We start from the raw sequence: 20,013 nt of genomic DNA, 5'->3' as shown, positions 1-20,013 counted from the left end.
ATTTTGGTAGCTTTTCCTGGGACGCGATGGCGATTCTAAAGGTTTCAAATTCGAATGCTGTACAGGAGCAGGATTATCAAAAGCTCCTCTATGACAACTAAATCCATTTCTACTAGCTTGTCGACTATATCGGAGAATTTTCGTAGATGTTGTGCAGTGACTTATGTAACATAGCTTTTCGCGATGGCCCGCGCGATTGATAAATAGAATGCAGTTTGTCCCAAATGTCTTTTGATGTGCGACAGTGCTTTATTTGCTGCAATTCGGAGGGGCTAATTGATAGCACCAAGTCAGACTTTGCTTTGGCATCGTTGTCTTCCCATTCACTAACTGCTGCGGGTGGTGACGCTGGTTTGACACAACTACCATTCACATACTTCCACGCATCATTTTTTGTCAAGATAGCCTGTACTTGTATCAGGTGTCAAAGTTATCTTTGCAAAGTGGTTCAATTTTCACTGTCGTAAAACTCATTTTGGATTTCAGCACCGGCGTTGAATTTGACACTGATATTTGCTGAGATTCGATTTGTTCACGATTTGCTTCTTCTGGTTGGCTGTTTTGTTTTGGTTCCTCGTTTTCTTCACTCTTCATTTGCTTAGTTTTTCGCCAAGTTTTTCATATTTTTCTTCAATTTTATTTCTATATTTTTACCTTCACTTTGTGTTTGCTATGATGTCTTTGTAATTATCTTTGTTTCTTTTGTTTTACTTTTCGTTGGCTGTCAATCGTACAACTGTGCTACTTTTCTGTATACTTCTATTAGCTTTCTATTTGTTCTATGTTTTTAGCGACTGATTTTGTTCTTGCGAAGGAGTGAGCTTTTTCTATGTGTATGACACTTTATTTTTAGCACGTACGCAGTTAAACGGTATGAGCTTTCAAAAGCTCTCGGGTGCTTGCGTAAGACAAATGATGTGCGCCAACGTGCGAAGGTCAAAATGAATACGTATATACTGAAGAAAAAAATTTCATCTTACGGTTCTGCTTTATGAATTACACTTAGAGACTCAATTTTGCGGTTGCGACTTCATGTGGACTTCCTACGCGCAGTGGAAGCGTGCTGGGCCCATAACCTGTGATGGATTCCACATAAGTCGCAATGAAACGCAGAGTTTAAATTCAATGTGTTCTCCTTAATTATAATTCACAGGAAGGAAAAAAGACAGAGTATAGAGTGGAGACAATTTTGTCTATAGCACATGGTGATGCCAGATCTGTATTATGTTAACTAGTTTCAACATAATTAAGCGAAATTTTTCTTTGTAATTTAAACAACGCTAGAATGTTGTTTGCATACATTCTATTTTTTTTTTCATAATAAATGTTTTATTATCAAAAACTTAAGCCCATTAAATTTTCTTGGTACTTATCATTTTATTTTGGCGTGTTCACGCAAAAACTTAGAAAAAATCCTGTTATTCCTATAAAACTTAAGTGCAGATAATCACCCAAAATTTTAAATGGCCCGCACTTCTTTAAATTACTCTAATTAGGAGGATTGTTTGAACTATTCGATTAGATTCGCTTCGAATAACTTGCGATACTCGCACCCAACTACATTAAAACAATGAAAGGGAGAAAAAATAAGTTTCAACTTGTTGGATTATTAGTACTTTGGGGGTAGGTGTTAGTAGTTATGGTCATGTATTAGTATTCATGTATTAAATGCTACTAATTAAATAAAAATTAGAAAAAACTCCAATTATTTGAATCAATTTAAATCTACAACTTAAAGCTAATTAGAAATTCAGATTAGATTTACTCTTTTTTTTTCAGATAAAGAATATTCAAAGGTGTCGTGGAATCCGATTGCTGTCGTAATTGATGAACTTAAAAATGTACGACTAGTAATTGAGTCAGACTTATTATTGTTCTAAATCTAATCATTCAAGCAATAATTCTGCAACCCATAGCAGGAGTATTGATTGGTTTCAAATCTAATTCCGACAGCAATCGTATCACATCCCTTATTATATATGTACGTGATATTGCAACTTAAATTAATACAATTGATATAAAGAAAAGTAAGTACTTTAATAATAACATAAACTCTCTTAATTGGTTTTTGTTTTCCAATGGAAATCTTTTCCTGTGCAAGCACATCGCTAACCTGTGTTGGCAAAAGATATGATTATACTGTCTTCGATAGATAGTCGGACGAGCCGTTACTCGGCGAAGTAGAGATGACCGTTGTGTCGGTGGCAGCTGTTACAACAGCAGTTTCTAACTTTACACAATCCGTACAGTGTGATGAATGCTTCACTGCCTTTTCCAATTGCTTGGCGCCAGCAATTTTTGCTGTTTGTAAAGCTTTAGCTGTAATGCAAATATATAGATGGGTTAAAGTGGTTTTCGTATGTTATTCAACAACTCACCCTATACCATCATCACAGCCTCCTCATCGATTTTGAATATGTGTACTGTTTCAGTATTCAGACCCAGTTCGTTTGATGCAATATTTTCGATTTCATGAATATGTATACTATCCGTTAGGCAGACGATTAGGTGCGTTCGATTCATTCATATACTGTGGGTATTTGAGCCGTAGACACAATTGATATATTGTAACATTTGTAAACAGTTGGGTTTCTCTGCTGTCACCATCACCACTAGAGAGCTATTGAAGAAACGCTCGACCAAGATATGTTGCGATTTACGCGCATAGATTTTTTCCACCTTGTCACAGTTATTGATGGAGAAAATGCGAAAGCCATATTTACCATCCAATACGGAAATGGAACTGTGGAGAAAGAAACATTTTATAAAATTTAATAAAATCAATAAATGATAGTTGTACTAAAATGGGGTAAAGTATCGTATGTTAAAGTATAGCGAAGTTTGAATAGGTCTCATTCTTCATTCTTAGAAACATGTACGAAGGTACCTCGTAAGATATTAAAAACCCTCAACGCTTTTTTGCAATAACTTAAAAAAACTCATATTCATCAAATTTCTGTTTCAACTTCTACATATCAATAGCTACCTTTACCACCAGAAGGAGTCACTATTGCTTCTACACCTATGCTATTGTTTCCTACACCGATGAGCTTTGTAATAAAATAAACAGCTATCTCCCCAATCTCTCCAGTTTTGTCGCCTCGCGAAACCTGATATTGTAACCAACCAAATCATCGGTGCTCTTATTTAAAACATGGCCGCGCCAAATGTCGACCATATGACATTACCCTACCGACTGTCTTACACCTTAAAATTTTGGGTGTGACTTTCATCAGGATCTACATTTTGGTGAGCACGTAGCCGCAATTGTTCCGAAAATTCAGAGCCGTACCAAAATCCTCAAATCCCTCGCTGGCAGTACCTGGGGAAAGGATAAAGAAACGCTCATGACTACACACAAAGCAATTAGCCAGCCGATTAAGTGCTATGCGTCACCCATATGGTCGCCAAGGCTAAAAATTACCCACTGGAAGAAGCTACAGACCTGCCAAAATACTGCTCTCAGAATTGCCACGGGCTGTCTTCTTATGTCCCCAGAACACCATCGAGGCGAGAATACTCCCCATCAGGGAGAGAAATGAGATGCTGACCAAACAGTTCCTGTTGAATACCCAGAAACCTGAGCATCCCAACAGACATCTGATTGGTCAACCAGCACCGCCTAGGGGCCTAAGGAGTCATCTCCGTAAGCATTTTGAGGAAATACGGCTCCTGAGAACCCAGCCGTATGAAGCGAAAAAACACAAGCAGGTCCTTGGTGAACTCCATAAACAAGCGTCGGACCTTTATGCTAGGAGTTGCCCGGTGAATCCAGTACTCAAAGAAAAGTATCCAAACCTCGCGGAAGAGGAACGCATACTCCCCAGAGAAAAGCGAGTCACTTTAGCTCAACTTCGTTCTGGATACTGTAACAGGTTAAACTCTTACCTATGCCCCGCTTGCAATGTGTCCCCACATGACACCAACCATTTCTTTAATTGTAATGTGGAACCAACGCCTCTAACACCCCTTTCATTATGGTCCCCCCTGTCAAAACAGCAAGTTTCCTTGGACTCCCGTTAGAGGATATTGATGATAATTTCTGATCGGTCGCACCTATTGGATGGGGCGAAGCACTGCTACAATAACAACGTGTGAAAGATGGTTGCATCATTCGTTTGTTGCTCCCTGTTGCTTTGCTTATATTTTTTTTCTCAACAGACAATTTTGTGGTTGTTGTAATGTTGTTGTACACAGGAAAACATTTTGTGTATAAAGAGTTTTTGCATGGATTTAATTGTGATTTTGCAGGCGGACCTCACATAGGCAGAATTAGTCCGTAGTGCTACCAGTTTATTTTACGACCAAATTGAAAAATCCTATCAAAAACCAGGACCTATGGTATAAAACAACTCCGTCCTCTTGGCAAATACTAGAAGCTTTATAGGATTTATACCACTTGTTGCTTTTATATCTAACAGCTGGGGTTTAGCCTGACAAGCGCAGGGCACAAGCACAAAACGTGTTCGATCATTTCCTCCTCCTACCCGCACTTCCTACATCTGCTAGCACTGACCAAGCCTAATTTAAAGGCATGTGACGCCAGAAAGCAGTGACCAGTCAGAATACCAGTCATGAGTCTACATGCCTCCCTTTTTAATGATATAAGCAACTTTGTTTGTCTAAGGTTGTAAGACCTACACATAATCTTCGACACTTTACAGCCCCGTGCTTGGATCCGCGCCTTTCCTGCTGGTAGATCATGTGTACCTCTCGCATTCTCTTAATCAGGCAATTAAAATAAAAAGGTAATTCTTTACTTTAGCGCCCAATAATGTAAGTCATGAATAAAATAACTTCTGAAACAGGTAGAACAAGTAAGGGTGTCTAAGTTCGGGTAAAACCGAACATGAGCTTCAATTGTACATTTCATTTCAGATGAATTACTTTTCTACATAATTTTAATTAGGTCTTGACGAGCCCTAATGTAAACGGTTTACTTGAGCTGGCCGGTCAAAGCACTTCATATAGGGTGTATGTGTCCGTAATGTTACCAGAATCGGTGTGATGACCAAACGGAAAAGCCCGATTGGCAAATACTAGAAGTATTCAAGGTAACAACTAAAATCCTGCCTCTAAGTCTGATAACTATGCTTCCTCGAGGGAACGGAGCCTTAGCTACGCGCGCGCAAGAAACGAACGCATGCACTAAGCATGAAACCCCCGGAGGGAATGTCCTCGTAAACACTCGCCTCATGAGCCTCAAGTCTTCTTTCTTCAGAGGCAAGAGCAACTTTGTTAGTCTAATATGATAAGGAGTGCAAATGCCTGATTTGAAGGCCTTCTTACATGAGTTAAGAAATCTATTCATTTAAAAAGTTAAGAAAATGGAGAGGAAAAAGGTAAGAATATTTTTGTTAAGTCCTGATGTGTGACATGCGTTAAGGGGCCGAATAGTCACCGATAGAATACGATAAGGAAAATTACCTTCAATCACACGTTCACATCGTGCCGAACACGAACAAAGTAGTAGGAACACGTACATATCGCTCATTTACTTCAATAGTGTCATAACTCAAAAAACATGACTTTTGAGTTAATAACATATAAACGTACCCAATATCATAATCTATGTTGTATAAAAAAATCTTTGTGATCAGTTAAAACTTTATCACGTGCTATAACAATGAAAATAAGCCTTTATATGGGCAACATATGGCAGTTGAAATCTTTGAATGGCTCTCCTGGAAAATTGTGTTTTTGGAGTTATGACACTATTGAAGTAAATGAGCGATATGTTATTATGCGAGCCCATATTTTTACGTAACAGTCCAACGATCACGGATTTTACGGCTTTATTTGAGGTTGTTGTTGTATTAACGGTAAAGACACCCCCAAAGGTTTGGACGAGTGTTATCGATATGGATCGACAGTATGACATCATCCATGACATCATAATAAAAAATTTGGGTAATTCTTTACTTTAGCTCACAACTGCTAAAACCGTCTAAAAATATCGGGAGAGGTGTCAAAAGACGCGCTTTGGACCAAGGATCACGAATCTGAAAGCGGAAATTGGAAATTTTATTTCCTTTCGGAGATATTTGCAAACAAAATTAAAAATTTTCATGTGGTTATTGTAATTTTGATGATTTTGTGGTACCCACAAGAAAACCTATGGGTAAAAGTGTTTTGCGCGGATATAGTTTGGGTCTCCAAACCGGTGTTGGACCCACCCAGGGAAATTTTTTATAAGCGCGGCCGAAGGCCCCTAATGCAGAAAGGTGTTCTGCGCAAAAATACTATGGATCCCACCTCCAGTTTCGGAGCACTCCGTGGTCATTTTGCGGTTTTTTTGAAATATCTTGTGACAGAAATTAAATTCGTAATTTCCGCTCTCGGATTCGTGGTCCAGGGATCAAAACGCGCCTTTTGAACCCTCTCCCGATATTTTTGACAGTTGTGAGCTAAAGTAAAGAATTACCAAAATTTGTATAACAATTATTATCTGGTTTATTTTTGTTGATACCTTTTCACATTTTTCCATGTCACGACACGCCATATAAATTGTGGCTCCACGTTTAGCTAGTTCCCGGGCTGTCTCCTTTCCTATGCTGGTATTTGCTCTAGTAATAAGAACAACTTTCCCTAACGCCGTCGTACTCTTTCGATACTTCCCACCTTGCATATAGGATCTACACATAGACAAATGGTATTAGTTCATACAGCTTATTTTTAAATATTTAAAATGTGCGTATTCATGATTACCTGATAAACCACAAGGCGGTGGCTGCAGTCAGTAGCCAAGCAATAGTTATTTGTTCCAATATGCCAATCATCCTGAAATCTTCATTATTACCGAATTATTAATGGTAATAGTCTAGTTGAGGGGTCGACTGCCAAAAATATTGAGAGAGGTGTCAAACGACGCGTCTTGACATCAGTATTAATAATACGAAGGCGGAGAATAAAAATTTAACTCGTTCAAACGATATTAACGAAAAAACGGAAACACTTCCTAAAACCTTCGAGTGTCTTTATCGCTACAACGTCAACATCTTTAATGAGATATGGATACACTTTTTAGCTGGTGAGCCACAGTTGCTTTTTGTTTTTTGTAGTTTGTAGCCTCCTCTAATTCCAAGCTAAAGCGTTGGCAAGATACCGGCTCTTTAGCAGGCGTTGTAGCCTTTCTAAATGTGTTCGTGAATCGAGAAAAAAATGTTGAAGATATTGTTTGTATTAATTTTTAATAATAGGTATATTTTACCATGCTAAAGTGATTTATCTTTTTAAAAGTAACCCTGCAAAAACGCTCCACGTCATTTTACTAGTCATTTTACGGTCATTGTGACTTTCTGCAGCGGTTATATTCATAGTCATTTTTGCATGGCGTGATTAGGTTTTGTGACCAAATTTTCCGTTTCGTTCCTATTAATGTGATCGTGCATTCCGCTCCCACCTATAGGATGCGGGCATAGTACTGTGCTGCTCACACACGTCACAATGCTCGTCAAATGGCGGTCATTTTTCCGTCATTTCACTCTACATTTTCGAGTCATTTGACAATCAATTTTACTGCGGTTTTACCATTTATATAACCGCCATATAACGTGAATGTTACCTGCAGATTTACTTTACCTGGAGCAGCCATATGAATAGAATATGAACCAAAAAAATTTAATTTTCAATATTTATTATTTTTATTATATTTACATGAAATTGGAACTTATATTAATACAGTTCATACGAAAAAGAAGTAAGTACTTTAATAATAAATAAACTAGCTTAATTGGTTTTTGTTTTCCAATTGAAATCTTTTCTAAGCGAGCAGAAAATAATTTTAAGCTTTAGAAAAAAAGTCCAATAATTTCAATAATCTACAACTTAAAGCTCAGTAGAAATTCAGATTAGGTTTACTCTTTTTTCAGATCAAGAATATTCAAAGGTGTCGTGGAATCCGATTGCTGTCGTAATTGAATTTGAAAGTAATAAAGTAAAGTATGAACCTAAAAATGTAGGACTAGTGATTGAGTCAGACTTATTATTGTTCTAAATCTAATCATTCAAGCAATAATTCTGCAACCCTTAGCAGGAGTATTGATTGGTTTTAAGTCTAATTCCAACAGCAATCGGATCACGACATACCTTATTATATATTTACATGAAATTGTAAGTTAAATTAATAAGTTGATATAAAGAAAAGTAATTATTTTAATAACAAATAAACTCGCATTATTGGTTTTTGTTTTCCAATTGAAATCTTTTCCAAGCGAACAGAAAATAATTTTAAGCTTTAGAAAAACTACAATTATTTGAATAATCTACAACTTAAAGCTTAGTAGAAATTCAGATTAGGTTTACTTTTTTTTTTCAGATCAAGAATATTCAAAGGTGTTGTGGAATCAGATTGCTGTCGTAATTGGCGAACTTAAAAATGTACGACTAGTAATTGAGTCAGACTTATGAATGTTCTAAATCTAATCATTCCAGCAATATATCTGCTACCCTTAGCAGAAGTATTGATTGGTTTCAAATCTAATTCCAACAGCAATCGTTCCACGACATACTTTATTATATATGTACATGAAATTGTAACTTAAATTAATACAGTTCATATAAAGAAAAGTAAGTATTTTAATAATAAACTCGCTTAACTGGTTTTCGTTTTCCAATTGAAATCTTTTCCAAGCGAACAGAAAATAATTTTAAGCTTTAGAAAAAACTCCAACTATTTGAATAATCTACAACTTAAAGCTTAGTAGAAATTCAGATTAGGTTTACTTTTTTTTCAGATCAAGAATGGATGGATAGATGGGTTAAAGTGGTTTTCGTATGTTATTCAACAACTCACCCTATACCATCATCACAGCCTTCTCATCGATTTTGAATATGTGTACTGTTTCAGTATTCAGACCCAGTTCGTTGGTGCAATATTTTCGATTTGATGAATATGTATACTATCCGTTAGGCAGACAATTAAGTGCGTTCGATTCATTCATATACTGTGGGTATTTGAGCCGTAGACGCAATGGCAGATATTTTGATTCTTTTTGAAGTGTAACATTTGTAAACAGTTGGGTTTCTCTGCTGTCACTATCACCACTAGAGAGCTATTGAAGAAACGCTCCACCAAGATAATATGTTGCGATTTACGCGCATAGATTTCTTCCACATATTTACCATCCAATACCGAAATGGAACTGTAGAGGAAGAAACATTTTATAAAATTTAATAAAATCAAAAAATGATAGTTGTGCTAAAATGGGGTAACGTATTGTATGTTAAAGTATAGCGAAGTCTCAGCGGCTTTGTCCTGGTCAAAATTGAGTTTGAATAGGTTTTATTCTTCATTCTTAGAAACATGTACGAAGGTACCTGGTAAGATAATAAAAATCCTCAACGCTTTTTTTGCAACTTAAAAAACTCATATTCAAACGTCTGCTTAACTTCCACATGTCAATAGCTACCTTTACCACAAGTAGTCACTATTGCTTCTACGCCTATGCTATTGTTTCCTACATCTATGAGCTTTGTAATAAAAAAAAAAACAGCTATCTCCCCAATCTCTCCAGTTTTGTCGCCTCGCGAAACCTGATATTGTCACCAACCAAATCATTGGTGACCTTATTTAAAACATGGCCGCGCCAAATGTCGACCATATGACATTACCCAGAGCTGTAACAAATATTTAATATAATTCGATAAATCGGCAGTACTTGGGGTAAATATAAATAGACGTTTGCATGGTACGCGTCTCCGATATGGTCGCCAAGCCTAAAGGTTACTCACTGGAAGAAAATACAGGCCTGCCAAAATGCTGCCCCCAAAACCGCTACGGGCTGCCTTCTTATGTCCTCGGAACACCACCTGCACAATGAAGCGAGAAAACTCCCAATAAGGTAAAGAAATGAAATGCTAGCCAAACAGTTTCTGTAGAATACCCAGAAACCTGGGCATCCCAACAGACATCTGATTGTTGATCCAACACCACTTAGGACGTTAAAGAGTAATCTCTGTAAGCATTATGAGGAAATACGACACCTGAGAACTCAGCCGTATGAAGCAAAAAAACACAAGCAGGTCCTCAGTGAACTCCACAAACAGGCGTCGTACCTTTATGCTAGGAATTGCCCGGTGAAGTACTCAAAGAACAGTACCCAAAACTTGCGGAAGAGGACCGCATACTACCCAGGGAAAAGCGAGTCACTCTAGCTCAACTTCGTTCTGGATACTGTAACAGGTTAAACTCTTACCTATCCAGAATCAACCCCGACATACAAAATGTATGCCCCGCTTGCAATGTGTCCCCACATGACACCAACCATCTCTTTAATTGTAATGTGGAACCAACGCCTCTAACACCCCTTTCATTATAGTCCACCCCTGTTGAAACAGCAAGTTTGGACTCCCGTTAGAGGATATCGATGACAATTTGTGATCGGTCGCACCTATTAGGTGGGGCGACGCACTGCTACAACAACAACCATCTCGGGAACGATTAATATCATCACTTTAAACCTCCTAAGCCATCCCGCCCCACCCCCTATTTACACGAGGAACTTGGGGTCGCCATTACACATTACACTGAACGAGGCCACGGCGACGTTACTGATCAGTTTAACGCCTTACAGGTAGTTGGCAAAAGAAACGGCATATACGACCAGAAGGCACTCGAAGACGATGCCTCAAAACTACAACCAAAAGCAATAATTATCATATCACTGACACAAATTTTATAGTTTTTTCTTCCGGAGTTGGACACAACCTTTTCATAATATTACTTAACAATTTAAGATTAGAAATTTTTTTCAATTTGTATTTTGACTTACCAGCAACAACAGCATCATGTAACGAAGCTCAGTTTCTTCCAAAAAATTTTCGGCACCGCCACGTAAAATCAATGTACATGTTCTAACATTAACGCAACCTTTAAATAATTATAAACTATAAAAATGAAATTAATGTCAAACCCACTATCAAATCTTGGAAAATGTTGAAACGCTCACCACCAACCTGACGTTCTTCAAAGTAATCACATTGACCCAAAACACTTGATATAATATCATTAGCTGTAGTCATAACAGCCCCTCACAAGCTTTCATTCTTCGTTTCCAATCTTCTTCTGGTACATGAACAGCACAGAACATATCACAATCTGCAAAATACTGTGTAGCAACATCAATTGGTAGTTTAGAAAACACAACATTGGCGCCTTACTTAGCTAGTTTATTGTACAGGAGACGCCATTCAGCATCAACAGTTTTCTGATACTCTTGGGCATTGCTGTGGCAGAGCATTTCAATAAAGCACTTTGTTGTTCCTTTGATTGGCGCTTCGACATGTACAGCCATGTCATATTTTATCATGCATAATTGTAATGCTTTACGTATAGCTTTAATGATGATACGTGCATGCACGCCTTCCTCAACATATGGTTTAACTACTGAAGTGGTGCCATCGCCGACCTGATAAGAGAAACATTTTTATTCTACACATTCTAATATAACAAAAAACTTACCTCAGCATCTTGAGATTTGGCGATGTCGATTAGATTTTTACGGCTGGATGGACAATATCCAATAGTTTCATAATTGTTGCCCCATCATTTGAAATTGTGGCCTTACCACTGGAATCAACAATATGCTTGTCCATACTACGTGAACCCAATGTAGTGCGTACAGCGTCCACAATTGAATGCGAGGCATTGATGTTGGATATGACTTGAGGTTTACCTTGAGAGCTATCGGTACCCAAACATTTTTTACACAAATACTCATGTACCCAATACAAGTTCAGGACGTTCATATTTATCGACACGCTGTCCGGTGTGGCCCAAATGTTGGAAATATGCAGTTGGCACTGTTGAGAAAAAATATTGATCAATGAACACAAGTAAAAGTGAAAGATTTTTTTTTACCATCTGTTGTTACTTTACACATTAGACATTGGAAACGACGACCAGCATCTACAAGTTGCATATGAGCCTTGCAACGATTACATCTAATTGCACCCAATTCACCAAAATTTACAATGGGTGGCTCATATTCACCCTCAACCGTGCGTGCCATTGGTGAGACGGCAAGTGTACTGGACAAAGCTGTTGTTTTTAATAAATCAGCTGTTGCAGGTATGCAATACAAAGACGACCTGCAAAGAAGAAAAATCAATGTAATTGCCAAACAAAACATTAATTTCGATTATCGATACCTAACGTAACGTGGCGAGAAGTTACCCTGATCTTCTACCACATATTTTGTGGTCACCAATGGTGGTAATAAACCCTGTTCATTAGTAATAAAAGCACCACCAGCGTTTTTTTCATTTTCAATGATAACGCTCATCGGATTTGGTATCTGATCGGGATCTAAACGGCGTTGGGCTTGATCATACTGTTGCGGCTGTTGATATTTACCAGTAACAGGTGCAGGTGGTTGCTAAAGAAAATAACACAAAAATAATCATCAGCAAATTTGTAAATTATTAGTTGTATTAGCATATATTATAACTAGGGCGTCCGGACGTGTCCGGGTATTGGGGTTGACCCGGCTTGGGTGGTTGACTGAGCATTGGCATCTGTCCAGGTTGTGTTGGTGGCATCATAAAAGCCATCAATAACAAGTGCCAAGAATATATCCGCGGCATACCTGCCGACCAAAATGATTCAAGGGGTTGTGATTGCCAACCCCACCTACCCGTGGCGAATCCTGTACCTAACAATTTGGTGTGAACAATTGGTGCCAGTTAACCCTCTGAAATAATCGGCGCAATTGTACGCCATTGTGTTGGCATTAATTTGGCAAAATAAAAACCTTTTCATCCTCCTCCCGTGACCATTCTGTCTTCTTTATGCTAGGATCAAGCCATTCGTACCAGCGTGCCTTACATTGCTTGGCAGATTTGCGGTGCAGCAGTGATGCAATACGTGACCGCTGGTTTTTGCCATATTTCATTACAGCTGCTTTGAGGATTTCATCCTGAAAGTTTTCAATTTAGTTAATAAACGGCCAAGAGTAACCAGTCGCGTCAAATGCTTACCTCAGTGTTTCTCCACACACCACCTTTTATCATAATTCGCGGCATGGTGCAATATAATTGTGGGGAAAATTTTAGAATAGCACCCCCCGAGTTCGGGGTAAAAATTGGTATCAAATGAAAGAGGGAGTTCTCCCGATCACAAATATATATATTTTAAAGTGCGCAAACTTATAATTTAAAAGTTATTTGTTGTTAAAGTTTGCAAATTTAACAAATTTCTATAGCACTTTAAATTACAATTTACACATCTTTCAAAACCTTAATCCACATACATATCTATATAAATTAGCAACGATAAACTTAAATTGCATTTTTGTATATTTCACATTTCATTTTTGCATTGTTTTTATTTATTATAAATGTTTTTATTAAATCAATCGCACTTTTGTAGCAACATGCACATATATATATATATATATATATATATATATATATTTTATTGACATTACAAAGCTGTGCTCTGCCACATATATATACGTATACACATATAAAATTTGTATAGAAATTTGCAAACTTTAACACCAAATAACTTTTAAGTTATAAGTTTGCGCACTTTAAAATATATATATTTGTGATCTGGAGAACTCCCTCTTAAGTTTAAATTTTTCCGGAGATATTACACTTAAAACTCTGAAAATTGAAAAAATTTTCCACCACGAAATGTTTTGCTGTCTCTGCTGAATTAGAAATGGCGGATTTTTTTGCACGCAAAAATGACGTATTTTGCTATCCCTATAAAAATAATAGGTGCGAGAGAGCACGATACCTTGTGGGAAAGCTAAATTTGTCAACATGCTATTTCATTTGGGGGATTTTTCATTCCAAATCGTCACCCCTGTTAAAAATTCGTGTGGCTGTGTGCGTTTTTGGTCACACGATTTTTGCAGGGAAAGTAATAAAGTTCTACAAGCTAGTAGCTACTTTTTAGTCAAATATTTGGAAAATTTTCAAATTCTTATATAGTAAGCCAATTTACTCTACAGTATTTAAAACATCCATCTCCATGTTCACTCGAATGGCTCATCATAAACAAGCATACAATTTTAATGATATATTTATAAGCATTTACCGTTGCATGACAAGTAATTTCTTGACTTTTGCACGCCAAGCTTTATTTGCTTGAAATTTTTCCAATCCAGACATTTGTATTCAGGAAAATTGAAAAAGAGCAACAAACATCCAAGTTATATTTTGTTGAACCACAGCAGACAAGGCGCGGTAATCTTCCAGGGTTTTCGTTACAAAATATCTTTTCCAGATAAGCTTATACCACTTGAGCACGCTACGTTGTGTTATTATTTTATCCAATAGTTTCTTAATGGTTGCCCCATCATTTGAAATTGTGGCCTTACCACTGGAATCAACAATATGCTTGTCCATATTACGTGAACCCAATGTAGTGCGTACAGCGTCCACAATTGAATGCGAGGTATCGATGTTGGATATGATGAATATTTTTTACATAAAAACTCATGTACCCAATACAAGTTCAGGCATACCGCCGATAACACACCTTTTAAACGACGTTGTGTGTCCAAATCACTTAGCGGTTTTTCTTCTATGATTTGTAGCAATTCTTCAACAAACGTTGGATCATGTATGGGATGCGACCAAAGTGGACCGCCCATCTATATTTGGGAATATAAGAAACAATTTGGTGTGAACAATTGGTGCCAGTTAACCCTCTGAAAAAGCGACTGACGCGCCTTTTTGAACGGACATAACCGTTTAAACGGTTAAGCACCAATTAAGTAAGAAGGAAATAATTTGATTTATTCGAGTTTAAATACTTAAGTGGGATAGTTGAAACTTACATGATGTTTATCACCGCAATGCGCACAATTTGTATTAACAGTTGGTATACCGAATTATACTTCCGCATTGCCTTTATCTGAGATCTTGCTTTTTACAATACTGTTACGATTATTAGCAAAACTGAGGAGTGCTGCCATCTCCAGGCCGATGCTAAGCAGTGACGTGAATTCACATCAATAATTCAATCATTATGTATCTACATAAACGAATCAATACTTGCGTCTACACATATGTACACATTCCGACGAGCAACATTTACATACAAGGCAGCGAGAGATGAGATGTCACACACCGATGAATTTACTTATACGCTTATGTGTGTGCGGGAGACTGTAAACTACAAACACAGGCATATATCTTATCTGAGTGGTCACAAGAGAGGGCAATAATTTGTGCACATAGTTGTGGCTGGCGATTTTGTAGCCGAAACAACTAGTAACTTCTGGAAATCGAAGAGCCTAGAAGTATGCAGCGTAAACTATAAAAGCGGTGCAGGCGAGTAAGAAGTAATTCAGTTTGATTTGAATTGTCAAGCAGTTACGAGTAAGACGATATCTAGCGAGCAATAGCGCTATTATTTTGAAAGTCAGTTTCCTTTAAGATATCAGTTTGATTAAGTAAGCTATTCGTTGCAAAGTACAAGTGTGATTGTGAAGTACTTGAATAAAGGCCATTTTGCATTATTACATATTGGAGTTATTTATTCAACAGTTTAGCGATACGAACTTAGCAGAGGGTTGCAAATAAGAAGATTTGCAAGTAAATTCGTTACAATACCAACAGGCTGTAGCGTATAGGTATCACAACCAGTGCATTGAAATATCAATCATTGTTTGCTGTGTTCATAATATAAAGATATGGTAAGTAATTGGACTGTGGTAAAAGGCCAAAATGCTGTATACCAACCTCATGCCATATTTACACTTCGCTTGACTACTATGCATACGCACAAATACGCGTATATAAAAATTGGCAGAAATGCTCAAAAGTGGCTCAATATATTTTCCATAACGATTAGAGTGCGTTTTAATGCAATGCAATAGTATACGCAATCCCATCTCATGGCAGCATTTCATACGCAAAGGCACAGAACTATATTTGGCATTGCAGGCTTCAGGCGTATTGCCTACCAGCACAGCCATATCATTCGCAGTTACAAGTAATGAACCCCCACTCGCCAGTGATTGTATAGCGTCATCCAGAAAGCGATTCGGACAACCATAAGGATTTAGGTCTATAACATCGAAACGCTTCTCATATGAAGTTGAAAGGTACATGAGAGTCCTATTGCGAATTTTATTATTGATTATTACAGTTAAATCACTAGCTATTGATTCGTATATCAAACCTACATTGCATCCCCTTCGCTTGGCACAATTAAATGTTCCACTCCATTGTGTCGCATATTTACGATAATGGAATCTACTGCCACCTTAGATATATCATTTGCAACAATTTCAAGCACGCCTGCTACTTCTTTTGCATAACTTATGCTACGTAAACCTGTTGCAGCAAGCGCTTCCAATATTCGCAGTCCATCGTCGTATTTTACACCACCAGCCGTGTATGGGTTCTTGTCATTAGCATTGCTTGCTTTCCTTTGTATTTTGTGGATTTTTATGCGCCGCCGCTTTCCGCTCTTTTATCAACTACTTTGAGTATACATTAAGTACTGAAATACTTAAATCACGATTAAATTCTTGTACTGGATTGTAGAATACGGCCCCGCCGGCAATAATTTCTGTAGTGCTTTCTTTGATCACACGTTCGGGTGCTTTGTCGTTCGTAGCGATCTGTTAATTCATAAAATTTAGGGCGATTTTGTTAATAACGCGAAAAATATATTTGCCTTATTTTCAGATATTTCCTCAACTTCCATTTTGGCTTTAAACTGCTGTGCATCCGAGTTTTTGTTATCAGCTGTTCGGTGGTGGCATACGCTGGCTGCTGCTTTCGTTGAACAGTGAATCGTGGAGACTGTTTCAACAGAGGAAATATTTAAGCATTAAAGATGCACAACACTGTTTTTTTATAAATCAACGCTGATAGCCAGCCTTGGGAGGTTGTTGCTGCTGCTATCGTGGCCTTGCATTACCCGGTTGCTGTTGTGGTATATACCTTGGTATAACTGGATGTGGCGTCATTGCCCCACCTGGTCCAGTTGATGCGGACCACGAACAACAACCACCACGACCTACACTGTTTGGGTTCACTTTGCTGCTGCAAACACACCTCCGTCACAATAATTAATGGAGACCATGGAGGGGTATCTCAACAAGAGAGGCTATTTTATTGCACACATAGCTGTTTTTTTACACCGAATTTTCTAATCTTTTTTTTCAATTTTGGATAATAAATCTTAACAAGAATTTTTTTTTTGTATGTATGTGGAAATCAAAATTTACTATTCTGCATTAGAATTGCTCACGATTATTTATACTATGCAATTACATATTTCACTTTCTTTCTTTATAAACATGCACACATTGATATGAGTTTTTTTTTGCTAAAACACACTTTAGTAGACCAAAAAATATTAAAGAATGCGTATATTAATTTCTGCAAAATGTAAATCACACAAATTGAAAAAATTTTCCACTTTTCTGTAGAATTAGAAATGGCGATTTTTTTTGCACGCAAAAATGATGTATTTTGTTATCCCTATGAAAATAATAGGTGCGAGAGAGCACGATACATTGTGGGAAAGCAAAATTTGTCAGCATGCTATTTCATTTGCACAATTTTTCATTCCAAATCGTCACCCCTGTCAAAAATTCGTGTGGCTGTGTGCGTTTTTGGTCACACGATTTTTGCAGGGGAACGGACAGTTTCTGAAATAAAACGATGATCGTTGGATGAGGTGTTAAAAGCGTTTGACATGCATTGCCTGCCGCAGAAAAATGTAACAATGGAATCTTATAAATTTAATAACATGCGCCAAAAAGAGCGTCAGCCGTTTAATGAGTTTTTGACGGAACTTCGAGTCCAACTAGAAAGGTGTGAATACAATTGCACATGTGGAGTGTCATACGAAAAATCAAATGTTACGTGATCGTATCATAACAGGAGTTTTTGACAAGAAGCTTCAATTGAAATTGCTTGACGGGCGTGATGAGAACCTAGAAAAAGTGGTAGAAATGTGCAAGACATTTGAGGCAGTAAGCGTGAATAAGAAAATTTTGGCAACAAAGCAATCACTAGCAGCTGTAACATCAATATTGGACAAAGAAAAAGAGGAGGTAAAGGCCATCAACGTTGCAGGCAGGCGTTTTTGTTTCAATTGTTGCAATGATTTAATGGGCATCACAAAGGGAAATGTCCGGCAAGGGAGTTCATTTGTGTATGCGGCAAGAAAAGCCATTTTAAACAGATGTGTCGCAAAAATGGCAACATGTCGGGAGCAGGTAAACGGGAATTCAAACCACAAGGGAAGCTGGGATCAAATCTTAGCGTTAAAAAAAATCTTTATAGAATAAACTCGAACGGAAAGCAAATTATAAGATGGACAAAATCATACCTAGTAGGAAATAAGACAATGGAATTTAAAATTGATATAGGAGCGGACGTGAACTGTATTCCATTAAAAATAGTACAAGAAATGAATTTAAAAATTAACAAAAAAACAAAAAGACGTTTATGTATTTGATTATAGTAATAAACTTATCAATATTTATGGTATTGTTGAAGTTGAAATTTTTGATTCGAAAGATCTCTGTGAAAAGGAAGAGTTTTTAGTTTTTGATGATGCATTTGAACCGATACTTAGGTTAGAAACATGCATTAAATTACAGTTGATTAAAAGAGTGGATGTTGACTCAGTTAGGTTTTCAAATGAGCAAGACAAGTTTGTATATGAAAATGAGGATATCTTTACTGGCCTAGGCAAAATACCTCAAAAAATTACTTTATACTTGCATGAGAATGCAATGCCGGTGTTGCATTACAGAAAGCGCTTCCCGGATTCCATAGTTAAAGAACTTAAACCAAAACTTGACGATATGGTGAAGAAAGGAATCATATCACCAGTCTGTTATCCTACTGATTGGGTTAATAACATGCAAGCCGATGAAAAATCCAATGGTGACTTACGGATGTGTCTAGATCCGAAGCCACTTAACAAATGCCTTAAGCGTGAACACTACATTATTCCAACTATTGGGAATTTCACGTCAGAATTGGCTAATAAAAAAATATTTACGGTATTAGATTGCTCGAATGGGTTTTGGCAACTAGAGTTAGACAAAAGGAGCTCAGAATTAACAACATTCATGACACCTTTTGGTAGATATAAATTTGAGAGGCTGCCATTTGGGTTTGATGTGGCTCCAGAAATTTTTCAAAGAAGAATGTTTCAAATTTTCGGAGACATTCCGCGTGTCTTTGTTTATTTGATGACATAGGAGTAGTCGCTAGGGATGAATCCGAACATGACAAAATAGTAGCAATTGTTCTTGACAGAGCACGGGCAAACAACGTTAGATTTAACTTGGAGAAAACTCAGTATCGTAGGACAGAAGTAAAATTCATGGGTCATGTTTTGTCAAATGGCCAAATTAAACCAGAACTTAAACACATAGAAGCAATATTGAACATGAGAAAGCCAACTGATAAACAAAGTGTGAACCGTTTGCTGGGACTGTTTAAATATCTGGGAAAGTTTATCCCAACCCCGTCTAAACTGACAGCCAATTTGAGAATACTTACTCAGAAAAACACTCTTTTTTATTGGGATGAAAAACATGAAAGGGAATTAGAAAGCATAGTTAAAATCGTTACATCTAACCCTGTTTTGTAGACTTTTACCTCAACGAAACCAGTTGTTATTCAGGCTGATGCGTCTAAGGATGGGTTAGGCGCGGGGTTAATTCCAAAGGGTCGTGCTGTAGCGTTTGCATCTCGAACCCTAAGCAAAAATGAACAAAAATGGGCACAAATTGAAAAGGAGCTTTTGGCAGTGGTCTTTGCCTGCAAACGATTTCATAGCTTTGTGTATGGTCGATCATTCATTGTCCAAAGTGAGTGGAGGTATTAATTGCGCGATATTGATGCAGTCACACCAAGATTGCAAATAATGTTCATGATGTTGTTAAAATATTAACAATTAAAAATTGTTTATAAACCGGGTAAAGAGATGTTGTTAGCTGATTGTTTGTCTCGGGCATCAGTGGATACAGGTACAGAAGAACCAGAACTGAGTACTGTCATCCACTCGGTAACGAA

The 20,013-nt window shown here is 37.4% G+C and overlaps 1 protein-coding gene and 2 long non-coding RNA genes across 10 annotated transcripts; all 3 read right to left on the bottom strand.

The window, feature by feature from the left end:
- Positions 1-1,332: 1,332 nt before the first annotated feature.
- On the bottom strand, positions 1,333-14,871 carry LOC137236900 (uncharacterized). 4 transcript variants are annotated; one of them, XR_010948696.1, is made up of 6 exons: positions 14,048-14,871; positions 6,709-7,133; positions 6,470-6,635; positions 5,428-6,407; positions 2,379-2,743; positions 1,333-2,319 (listed from the first exon to the last, which is right to left on the bottom strand). It is a non-coding gene; the product is annotated as an uncharacterized lncRNA (long non-coding RNA). The 4 variants fall into 4 exon arrangements; XR_010948694.1 differs by lacking the exon at positions 5,428-6,407 and having other exon boundaries at positions 14,048-14,869; XR_010948695.1 differs by lacking the exon at positions 5,428-6,407 and having other exon boundaries at positions 2,386-2,743; positions 14,048-14,869.
- LOC137236899 (uncharacterized) lies at positions 8,871-11,218 on the bottom strand. 2 transcript variants are annotated; one of them, XR_010948693.1, is made up of 4 exons: positions 11,161-11,218; positions 10,950-11,108; positions 10,773-10,887; positions 8,871-9,143 (listed from the first exon to the last, which is right to left on the bottom strand). It is a non-coding gene; the product is annotated as an uncharacterized lncRNA (long non-coding RNA). The 2 variants fall into 2 exon arrangements; XR_010948692.1 differs by having other exon boundaries at positions 10,950-11,214.
- LOC137236896 (protein transport protein Sec24C-like) lies at positions 11,254-13,790 on the bottom strand. 4 transcript variants are annotated; one of them, XM_067759985.1, is made up of 6 exons: positions 13,599-13,790; positions 12,753-12,917; positions 12,151-12,377; positions 11,861-12,090; positions 11,462-11,802; positions 11,254-11,408 (listed from the first exon to the last, which is right to left on the bottom strand). In XM_067759985.1, the coding sequence occupies exons 1-5, from the start codon at positions 13,770-13,772 to the stop codon at positions 11,717-11,719; spliced, it is 882 nt and encodes a 293-aa protein (XP_067616086.1). In that variant the 5' UTR covers positions 13,773-13,790; the 3' UTR covers positions 11,254-11,408; positions 11,462-11,716. The 4 variants fall into 4 exon arrangements, with proteins under 4 accessions (XP_067616086.1, XP_067616087.1, XP_067616088.1 ...); XM_067759986.1 differs by having other exon boundaries at positions 11,879-12,090; XM_067759987.1 differs by lacking the exon at positions 13,599-13,790 and adding an exon at positions 12,979-13,032.
- Positions 14,872-20,013: the final 5,142 nt, after the last annotated feature.

The sequence above is a fragment of the Eurosta solidaginis genome, chromosome 1 (assembly GCF_040869045.1).
Source record: "Eurosta solidaginis isolate ZX-2024a chromosome 1, ASM4086904v1, whole genome shotgun sequence".
Lineage (NCBI taxonomy): Eukaryota > Metazoa > Arthropoda > Insecta > Diptera > Tephritidae > Eurosta > Eurosta solidaginis.
This window is presented reverse-complemented; position numbering and strand designations above follow the sequence as displayed.

Coding starts and splice junctions, on each gene's coding strand:
- LOC137236896 (XM_067759985.1), bottom strand. CDS start 13,772: ATGTTGACAAATTTAGCTTTCCCACAAGGTATCGTGCTCTCTCGCACC. Junction 12,918..13,598: donor CAATTTTCAGAGTTTTAAGT/GTAATATCTCCG, acceptor GAAAACTTTCAG/GATGAAATCCTCAAAGCAGC. Junction 12,091..12,150: donor TTCTCGCCACGTTACGTTAG/GTATCGATAATC, acceptor TCTTCTTTGCAG/GTCGTCTTTGTATTGCATAC.